General features: G+C 42.3%; 1 protein-coding gene across 1 annotated transcript; it reads left to right on the forward strand.

Annotated features, from left to right (window-relative positions):
- The first annotated feature begins 1,879 nt into the window (after positions 1-1,879).
- Positions 1,880-9,746, forward strand: dapk3 (death-associated protein kinase 3). The gene is made up of 9 exons (XM_079569427.1): positions 1,880-1,959; positions 2,628-2,725; positions 3,947-4,307; positions 6,053-6,182; positions 6,336-6,384; positions 6,471-6,497; positions 6,641-6,793; positions 6,886-6,931; positions 9,103-9,746. The coding sequence occupies exons 2-9, from the start codon at positions 2,664-2,666 to the stop codon at positions 9,631-9,633; spliced, it is 1,359 nt and encodes a 452-aa protein (XP_079425553.1). The 5' UTR covers positions 1,880-1,959; positions 2,628-2,663; the 3' UTR covers positions 9,634-9,746.
- Positions 9,747-11,481: the final 1,735 nt, after the last annotated feature.

The following is an 11,481-nucleotide window of genomic DNA, read 5'->3' on the forward strand; positions in this document are numbered from 1 at the left end:
AGGTCAGAGGTGAGCCGGTCACAGCAAACACAAGACACATGTATTACCTGATCATTTTCTATGGAATATTTGTTTTGTTCACCGTTACTATATTGTAAAGTGAAAGTAACATTTGTGGGAAAAACACTCCATCCACTCTTAAAGCAGGCTCATTTTCTAGCATTTCTGTGAAAGTGACCCTTAAAAATGACCCTGCAAGTTGTGAAACGTAGGTGCCTAAACTTTTCCTTTATTTTTTTTTATCAACTTTTTTTTATTATTGGTGTGATGCCATTATTGCATTTAAACTGCATCAGTAAACAGACATAGCACACTTTTCCCCCATTTTGATGAGATGGGCATCGTATTAGTTGAATCATGAAATGATACACAAAACAGACACTGAAAACAGTTCCTTAAAGGGGGGGTATTATGCAAAATAAACTTTTTCAAGCTTTACATCATGTTATTATGTCATTCCCTCATTAAAAACATGCCTGAAGTGTTGCCTTGGCACATTCACGTATTTTGGAGTAATCTGTAAAAACTCTGATGGCGGCCATTTTAGGGATAGGTTTGCCTGAGTCCTCCTAGGAACGCCCCCACCTCCTGGAGACGCCTCCAAGCTTTCGTCACCAGCCGAGTAACCAACCACTGCTCCTCAGCAGAACCCCCTCCCCACTGATGCCACAGACAGCGTGTGGAGGGGGCGTGTCGGAAAGGGTCAGAGGTTCTTAAAGAGACAGAGGCCTATTTCAAGACATTTGCTACAGCCATTTTGAAAGAGCAATTTTATTCACCTTATTCCGCCCCGCCCACTTTTGACACTTTTTGCGTTGTCTTGGCACTTCGTTGTCCTGACACTTCCGGTCGAACGCGAAGCCCGTTCATTTTAACGGAGAATGTTAAAGTCTGATGTTTAGTCGATTGATTTGTGTAAAATGTCCAATGTTCATTTGCACCAACATGTCAACACTGCACCGTTTCTCTGTGCGGCCTGAAAACGGCTTTGTTTTCGTGTAGTGACTGATTTTATCTGGACTTCTCCAGTCCCATGTTAACACATAGGAGAAAAGGGGCAGGCACAATTCATGGTGGCGCTCATGCGAGCCTCCGGAATAAGGTGAATTAGGCAGTTATTCTAATTTACTGCAGTTACAGACCAAGGTTTCGTCATCATTGTAGTGTGCTATAGACTGGTGCTATGTGATTGAAAAAAGCATCATACCCCCTCTTTAAAGAAAGAACAAAACATAACAAATAGAAATGAAAAGAAAAGAGATAAAATAAGAGATAAATGAAAAAATAATAGTGTATAATTATAGTGAAAAATTGTGGAGCTATAAATATGTTAGGAAAGTTAGGAATGAGTTTGGACGACAACTAACATTTAAGTTTAGTGCCTTCCTCTTTCATTGTTTGTAATTAAAAATAAATCAGGTATAGGGCCTCTAAGTCACTGTTTCAAATAGATGGCTGGCGGCATGATGAGGTCTTACTGGTCTATCTGTTTGCTGTAACCTGGGGATTGTTGATGACAACAGACAAGCCCTATAATAATCTGCGTGCCCTGCATGCTGCATCTTGTTATCATTGACGTAGCACCGCGGCTTGAATCACTCAGCGTGAAGTCACTCCATCTGTCTGTCCTTCTGCCCGGGAGATTTACCTGGAGTCAAGCTACCCCGCGCCACCGGAAGTGTAATCAGATTTAATTTCAGAATAAAAGCACTAACGCAAAATTTTATGAATTGAGTCAGCGAGACTGTATTATAAATAATTCAAACTCTACTTGTTATTCCTATGTGACTGATAACACATATTATTAAGTTTATTGTAAGAAAGGCCTCTATTTAAAATTTGTAAATTGTTCTCTTGACCGGAAGTAGCCTGTTTTAGTAACGCGAACTTGACGATAATTCATGTAAATACGTACACAATCCCTCATACAGGAATGCAGCAGTCGTAGCCAGCCGCAATGTAAGTTTCTTCTTCATTGTCTTTTCACCTTTCAAAACTCATCTTACTTATTACTTAAGCGCTTAGACTGTTCTTTGTGTAGCTCTTCTTATCAGAAACTACACACCATTGTAATGCTTGTTTTGTCATAAAAGCTAAGCTAACAACCGTTTGGCTCTTGCAATACATCTTAGCTAGCTACATTTCCGCGTTTAAGTTCAGTTTTCTTGCGTTAACCTCGCTCATATTATTCATGTAAACAGCTACGTGGTTTCTACCTTCTTGTACTGTACATGGGATTGTGTTGTTCGTCTTTTGGAGATCCTTCAGAAATCTCTACATCAACATTTTGCATATCCTTAGAAACAGCTAATGTGTGTAAAGTCAAATAAAGTGTTTCCTGTGGGTTAAATGGCCGTGTCCAATGCTGGGAAGACCATCTTTGTTTCCTAGACTCTTTAACCGGGGGAGAGATGGCTGGGTTTAGAGGAAGCGGGTGATGTAGTGCGATTGGTATGCAGGGACTCTGACATCAGTCTGAAAGTCTGTAAAACCTTCTCTCACTTTGCCTTGGCCAAATAAGGAGCAAATTCTGACGAGCTTTCTGATTTCACTTGTGTCACTTGTGCTCAATGGATAATGGTTTATTTCATGGACATATTATTAACATGTTTCTATTTCTGTTGCAGTGAAACTTCGAGCTCCCACCAGTTTTTAAACGAATCATGGCTGGCTTCAGACAGGAGGATGTGGAGGTGTTTTATGACATGGGAGAGGAGCTGGGCAGGTATGTTTTCCATGGAAAGCTCTATAGATTAGACGGCTCAAACAGTGTGTTATTACACGTGTCATGATGGTTTACAAATGTAGCCTTGGCCTCACACATGATGTCATTGTCTCCTTTTTTTCTAATGTAGAGCACAGCAAATCAAATATGCTTTTAGAGTATGTAATTTAAAGGAACAGGCCACCGTTTTTCTATACTGAGATATGTTCTTACCTGAGCTTAGACGAGTTGATGCGTACCTGTCTGGTGTTTATGTTCCTGTGGGAGAGCTTGGTCCCTTCTAACTTCACCCCCGTTTAGAGCTATAAGAATATACTGGGAGAGGCCAAATGCTAACAACATCTTTGGTTGTTTTGTGTGACTGAGGGCACGCACAAAGACCAGACAGGTACGTATCAAGTCGTCTAAGCTCAGGTAAGAACATATCTCAGTATGGAAAAACGGTGGCCTGTTCCTTTTAAAACAGGGGTGTCCAAATGCGGCCCTCAGACCAATTTTTGGTGGCCCTCCGCCTTCTTGCTGAATCGGTACACATCATCAGAGATAGTCCTTTTTATTTGAAATGTAATAATTCTACACAATTCTAACCAAACAACTAACCTTTTACTGTGAGACAGAGCTGGCATGAAGGTTTTGAGCATAAATAAAGGTGTGGGGCGCAATTTAAACCTCTGCTAGTCAAAGGTTTTGCGGCACTAACCACCGATCTATGGCCCTTCACCCTGTGTACGCTTCAGTATGCGGCCCCCCATGAAAAAGTTTGGACATCCCTGCTTTAAAACAATGGCTATGTTGACTTGATTGATATCTCTAATTTTTAAACACGATCAATCCGTGCCAAAACTCTTCATGTGTGTTTTATTTTTGGTCAAATTTAGTGTTAAGGGAACATGGTTTGACTCTAAAACACACTTCTCTCTTTACTGTGGAGGTGAAAACTTGACTCTGTCCCAAGGTGTTTTTGTCTGCAGTAATGCACCAAAACTATTACGTCACAGCTCCTCAATGTGCCGGTCCTTTTTCTGTGGTTCAGAGCCTCTGAAAGAAGGAGGCATGTTCTGTGATGGGAGCCTCAGAGCTCAAAACACGCTTGCAACATGTTTGCATCTACATTATGGATTAGTTGAGGTCAATTGAAAAAGTTGTCCGGTCTGGTTTCATGAATTACATTTGTCAAGGCACTATTTTTGTGTTTTTAATGTTCTTTTGCACTTTTTGCAGTGGGCAGTTTGCCATTGTCCGCAAGTGCAAGGAGAGAAGCTCAGGTATCGAATATGCAGCAAAGTTCATAAAGAAACGGCGCCTCTCGTCCAGTCGTAGAGGAGTGAGCCGCGAGGAGATCGAACGAGAAGTCAATATCCTCCGCGAGATTCAGCACAACAACATCATCACGCTGCACGACATCTTCGAGAACAAAACGGACGTGATTCTCATCCTGGAGCTGGTGTCCGGAGGGGAGCTGTTCGACTTTCTGGCTGAAAAGGAGTCACTGACGGAGGAGGAGGCCACGGGGTTCCTCAAACAGATCCTGGACGGGGTTCACTATCTGCACTCCAAACGCATCGCGCACTTTGACCTCAAGGTGAGCGAGGCTTGTGTCTTGTAGCCATTGCTTACAACAAACAATAAAACCTGCTCTCTCTGTAGTTTAGACTTTTATGTTTGTCGAAGTCTGTTTTAACTAGGGATGTACCGATCCGATATTCAGTATCAGAATTTTGATTGACTGGACGGGTCCGATACAAGACGGCTATAAATCTGTGGTCCTGGATCTGCAGCGGCCCCAGCCTGCAGGTTTACCGCACCGCAGCACTTCTATCACAGCACAGTGGTAAACCTGCAGACTGGAGCAGATCCAGGACCACAGATTCACAGCCTTCATGCTATCGCTAAGCTAGGCTACTGATTTGATTTGATATATTTTTATTATTGTGTCTTGCACATAAGTAAGTGTCCAGCCGTCATGGGCTTACAGGACACATTTAAAAACAGTATTCAGATGGCTGCCAAAATAAAATCACAGAAACTGTACAATCAATCATAACAGAACAACATCCACCTCACACAGGAGGATATAGATTAATTTGTCTACTATCGTTAACTTGCCGCTAACACCTGCTTCTGAAAAACTTTCTAATTTAAAATTCAAAGCTGAAGCCAAAACCTCTTGCATGTTTATTAAAAAAAACTGGTAAAACACCTGTAATATCCATAGGCTATAATATCTATTATAGAAAACGCTATCTCAATGGCCGCCGCCTGGGCGCCGCCATGTTTATTTCCCATACCGACTTTGAAGCTAAGCAGGGACGGGCCTGGTTAGAACTGGGATGGGAGACCGTTCCTCCGAAGCTAAGCAGGGAAGGGCCTGGTTAGGACTGGGATGGGAGACCGTTTGGGAACATCAGGAAGCCTGGCGACAGTAGTGAGTTTGTGCGTGGTGCCGGCCCCCACGTTGCGGTCCCGCCGCCCGCGGCCATTGACCACGGGTCCATATGGACCGCGGTGCTGCTGTCCGAGGACAACCCGCCGTCACAACAACGCGAGTGCGCGAGATCTGACTGCCGTGCGTGTGCGCGCATCAAAACAGGGCGCTGTGTGTGTGTGCGCGTGTGCGCGCGTTTGTGTGTGCGTCGGTGCGTGTATGTGTGCGCGCGTGCATCAAAACAGGGCGGTGTGTGCGTGCGTGTGCGCGTGCGTGCGTGTGCGCGTGCGTGTGTGTGCGCGCGCGCATCGAAACCGGGCGATGTGTGTCATTTGCTTTCACGTATTGTGAGCCCAGAGGTACATTTTATTCTACAGCAGCTTTGAACGCATTGCCAATTTTATTGTAAGGTTATAAATACTGTCTAACAACGATCATTAGGCTATTTCATTTCAAAACCAACTTACTTTTTTTTTACATTGTACACTACCATGATGCACCAAACCACGGGTCCTGCACCGTGAACCGACCCGTTAGAGCTGAACCCCTAATATTTATCCATACTTATTCCACTGTCTCTTGAATTCTATTCCCTTTTAGCGAACATTAATTATTTTAAACATTTGTAGTGGCCATAGTTTTTGGAATGGGTTGGGAACCACTGGTCTACAGCTGACCTGTGTGACGGGTTGGACATTTCTTTGTAATAACTCATAATCTCTGACTATCAAATGTGCACACTAGCGAGGCCCGGCCGAAGGCCGGGTCTCAGCTAGTATATATAATAATACAAAAAGACTGTATCGGATCGGATCGGTATCAGCTAGGTGTCAAAAAAGCGGATCGGTACATCCCTAGTTTTAACAAGTGTGACTAACTTGCCTCTGTGTTTCCTTTCGCAGCCTGAAAACATTATGCTGTTGGATAAAAATGTCCCTAATCCAAGAATCAAACTCATCGACTTTGGGATCGCTCACCAGATCAAAGCTGGAAACGAGTTCAAGAACATTTTTGGGACTCCAGAGTTTGTCGGTGAGAGCCCTTTTTCCGCCTCGCTTTTCTCTTTTCCTTTTTTACTAAGCACATTTTTAACTTCACGGCCAGTGAGCGCTGGCTGGTCCGAAGGCAAAAAAACTCTTTACATCTGGTTCATATTAAAATGTCCGGTTCCTTTGTTCTTCGCAGCTCCAGAAATAGTGAACTATGAGCCGCTGGGATTGGAGGCCGACATGTGGTGAGACATCTGTACTGTGTTTAGTGGCTGCAGTTGTGCCCAGTCTGTGGATGTTTCCATTCATGTTGGTTTTTGTCTTTCTACAGGAGCATTGGAGTCATCACATACATTTTGTAAGTTCTATGATTCTATGTTCCTACCAAATATCATATGAATCGTAATAGACACAAGACATGTACAATTGAGTAAAAGTACCAAACTGTAGCCTGTGATTTTGTGACCCTGTAGGAATAAGTATAATGTGTATTTCTTGCAGGTTGAGCGGAGCGTCTCCGTTTTTGGGCGAAACGAAGCAGGAGACTCTGACCAACATCTCCGGCGTCAACTATGACTTTGACGAGGAGTATTTCAGTAGCACGAGTGAACTGGCCAAAGATTTCATACGTCGTCTGCTGGTGAAAGATCCCAAGTACGAATATCATCGAGTTGTTTATTTCAGGCAAATTGTTACCCCGTAATGTAAATGCACATTACTACTCTCAATTTGTGATTGTTTTGCAGAAAGAGAATGACAATCGATGACAGCCTTGAACACCCGTGGATTAAGGTAATATCACTTTATCAGTGTTTATATCAATCGATCGATCTGTGGGGATTTCGCTCTCTGTTACAAATATTACAAAAAACATCAAATCTTTTAAATGTTTTTACACTAAATTATCCAGATCCAGACTTGACTATTGGTCAAGTTAAAATTTCTGTTTTCAAATCAAGGGCATTAAGACTAGGGCTGGATCCCCTTAAACGAGTTTGATTAGGTACTACAACTATGAGACCAAGGTCCAGGGTTAGGATTAAAGAAAGTTACTTGGTTGTTTCAGCTCAAATAGATGATGCAAATTTAATAGAAATGCTCGGTAACGCTTTATATTAAGGTGTGCTTGTTAAGTATTATTAAGGTACTAAAAAGCATTAATATTATGCTTGTAAAGTATAAACACACTGCTTATTATACTTTAATCTGTTAACATACTAATAGGCCATTAATAAAACGCTTATTCATAGCCAACCCTTAACCTAACCCTGACCTTAACCCCAAACCTAACCCTTAAATAATTACAAATGCTTATTAATACTTATCAAATCCAAAGCGATACCAAATGGTCTTTAACATTATTGTTCGGTTTTAGCATAGGTGTTGAAAAAAGGTTTAGGTATCGGTTTCATAAACCAAATATCGTTAAAGGGACTGGATGCAAGTTGGTCATTTTTATACTCACTACTGCCACCTCAGGTATTATGCATAACTGCAATCTATATTAAGCTCCTGCATGACCCGAAGTAACAACTTTTTGAGTGACAGTGCAGGATTTTAGAGGCAGTTGTGATGAATAGGTCTGGGGTCATTCTGCACCTTAGGACATGGCTGGAACATGTAGAGGGAGGAAAATACATAATTTAAACTCCGTATAGTCCCTTTAAAGTACTGGTATCAGGAAAAAATGTAACGTATGCTGCCCTTATTAATCTCTTACCCCCCGCTTTAACCAATCGCATTTTTTCCAGTTCAGCTTTACATAAATCTAAAAGCTTCTCAACTGGAGCTCACAGTCTGTAGGCCAGTGTCACACCTCATTTTAAAGTGCTTTTTTTTTTTTTTTTTGGACACATTTTTGAAAGGTTTTTCACTCTTTTTTTTGTCGTGTTTTCACAGTTTTTTGTCCTGTTTTTGTTGCTTTTTCCATATTTTTTCCGTCGTTTTTTTTGTCATTATTGTCACGTTTTTTGTCGCTCTTTTGCCGCTTTTTTGTCTCTTCTTTATTCTGCGTTTTTCATCCTTGCTATTTTGACGCCTTTTTTCAAGAAACTTTTAGATTTGGGTAAAGCCAAACTGGAGAAAATGTGCTTGGTTCAAGTGGGGTTTAAGAAGTTAAGACTGAAAACATGTGCTATAGATGATCCAATATAGACTCACAGAAAGACTCATCAGACTTTACGACGTAGCAACTTGTGTATGAAAAGCACCAGCTGAATGTGAAACTTCTTTTTATCTAGCTCAGGAGTGTCCAAAGTGCGGCCCGGGGGCCAAATGCGGCCCTCAGACCAATTTATGTTGGCCCTCGGCCTCTTGCTGTATCGGTACACATCCCCAGAGATGGACCTTTTTATTTGAAATGTAATAATTCTATACAATTCTAACCTAACAACTAACATTTTATTGTGAGACAGAGCTGGCATGAAGGTTTTAAGCTTAAATAGAGGTATGGGGCACAATTTAAACCTCTGCTAGTCGAAGGTTTTGCGGCACTAACTACTGATCTACGGCCCTTCAATATGCGGCCCCCCATGAAAAAAGTTTGGACACCCCTGATCTAGCTGAACAAATAATACATTATACGATTACACTACCCCATACAATTCCTAATACTATGCAGTGTGGGCTAAACTAATGAGTTCATAATCACCCAGCACAGTTGTAAACCTGGGGTCAGGACTCTCACAGTATTGGCTCTGTAGTTTTCATTGACATCAATTGGAGGGCAGTAACCATGGACACACACTGGACAAGATAAGACTTGATTAATTGCACTGTGGAGAAAATCACTTGTTACATGGCCATATCAGTTCCAGCAGATACTTTACAACTCCAGAAAGAATAAATGTGGGAACTGGAATCCGTACGAGGCTCTACACAGACCGGTTATTCAGATTCCAAGCAGGATTTAGTTTCTTCAAAAGCGAAACATTGTGTGAACCCGTCTGCCTCTCTCTGCGCAGGTGATAAAGAGGAGAAACGTACGGCAGGAGGAGCGAGACACCAAGACCGAGCGCCGCCGCCTGAAGACCACCCGTTTGAAGGAGTACACCATCAAGTCCCACTCCAGCATGCCCCCCAACAACACCTACATCAACTTCGAGCGCTTCTCCCAGGTCCTGGAGGAGATCGCCGTCGCCGAGGAGGGCCTGAGGGACCTGGAGCGCAACCAGAGGTCCTGCCGAGAGGACGTGGCCGCGCTCCTCTCCATCTACGAGGAGAAGGAGAGCTGGTACAAGGAGGAGAACCAGAGCATCACGGGGGACCTCAGCCACATCCGCCAAGAGCTGCAGCGCGCCCAGGCCCAGCGCAAGAAGAGCCAGGAGGAAGCGCGCCTCGCCATGCAGTCGGCCAACATCCTGAAGAGGAAGTTCGGTCGCTTGGAGAACCGCTACGAGGCGCTAGCGGAGCAGGTGGCGTCCGAAGTGCGCTGGGTCGAGGAGCTGGTTAAGTCCATATCCATTGAAAAGGAGAGTTCAAGCAGCTTGGCATGAGCGCAACGTAAAACAAAATCTCTTGACATTCGTATGCTACATATATGGGCCGATCCGCTTCAGAAATGGGGCTGGTAGAGTAAGATATCACTGGGTTTGTATTGCGATTTGAGTGGTTGCTTGTGTTAGTCTTTTTTTAATTTTATCCCTACCCAACTACGGTAATCGTTCATATGAAAATAAAGAAGAACACACTATGATTTAACACATTGAGTACCAAAAACGGAAAAAAAAAATACAAAACTAGACACTCTAATACACCTTATGTGCGATTTTTGGAGCTCTGTGATGAACAGAAGTGAAATAAATGACAATCAAAAACTTGTGAAAAGTCACAATCTGGACAATTCATATATATTATTGCGTTTCTTTTCTTTTTTTTAGTCCGAGGGAGCGTGGTGTTACGCAGCTTCTCTCTTGCTCTCTGGAGCACGTTTGACAAAGCAGAGCAGCTTCCCATATACAGATTGGAACAGTTGAGATTTTAACATTTCTCTGAGTTTTTAAATGGTCAAAATCGGTCCAAGAACAGCTGAGAAAGATCTTAATAAAGTCTTCAATCCGAGAACCAGGCTGTTTAAATGCACACGTGATCGATTACACGCAGTGATTTTCAAAACGTAATGTTGTCGTTGAAAATTGACTTGAAACAGAGATATTTAGACATTTGCCTCTTCCCATGACGTTAGTGTCCGTCCAGAGAGGAGGAGAGAGTTGGAGAGAGGAGTTAATAAGAAAGGAGAGTGTTTCATAAAACCCCTGTTGTCTCCGTTTCTAGAGGGGAAAAAACTGTTTCGATCAAAACTAGCCTCTGTTAACCTAGGATTTCTCAGGATCCGTAGAATTAAACCTACGGAGAGCTTAGAGTCTCACCTTTCAAACGAGCCATAGCTGGTGTCAATAGCTCTAACATATATATATATATAGAATACGCTGTGGTGCTACAAATAGCATTAAAAATGGTCTGGATTGTTGGCACTCTACAGCTAAATCTCCAAAACAGCGCAGCACTCAATGTGTTACATGCATAACACGTGTTTTAATGACATTTGAGAAAATATCTACCAGTTAAACTTGTATTATGTTATGGTGATGGGTCTTTTTTGTTGTTGTCTAATGCTAAAACGCAAGAGGAAGACCAAAGAGAGTGAGTTATGGAGGCAGAGAAAGTTAGTTTGGACATGGAGTCGGTGATTAGTTTGTGTGAAAGGCGAGAACACAGACGATATGAGACTTGAGGAAGCGCAAAGGTTTGGGGAAAGTTTTAGTTGAAAGTCGTACTCAACACTAAGAACATCATTTGCTGCACTTTATACATTATCATTACTATTACTCCTTACTTGCTCAAATCTCAATACAAACCCCGTGTCTGCTCCCAGCCCTGTATAGTAGCCTCCTTGTTGCCAGTCACAGCGGATCAGACGTCATCACAAGCTGCTGCTGTCTTTCCCGAATCACATCATCCAGAGACCGACACGAAGCCTTCGACAATATTCATTCCTGTTTTTATAACTTATTTATGATTTTTAAAGATTTTATGTATTGTTAACATTTAGATTTCTTACTATATCTGTTATTTTATACGCCGTTTCTGTTGTCATAGCAATTTCAGATCCATTGGTGCTACTTCCAAGTTTATGTACTGTCAGGTTTGTTTTCTCTTATAATCCAAGGTTTACATTGAGATCAAGGGTGTCTCGTGTGTTTATTGTTTCGAGACTGAATGTTGCAGTGGTTCTTAATCGGTGAGATGAGACGGGGCCCAAAAGTGGAACATAGTAAAGATCAATATACAGTATGAATGCCTTTCAGTCATGTGACTTTTATTGTTGTGGCGGCCATTTTAAA

The sequence above is a fragment of the Gobius niger genome (assembly GCF_951799975.1).
Source record: "Gobius niger genome assembly, chromosome: 13".
In the NCBI taxonomy this organism is placed as follows: domain Eukaryota; kingdom Metazoa; phylum Chordata; class Actinopteri; order Gobiiformes; family Gobiidae; genus Gobius; species Gobius niger.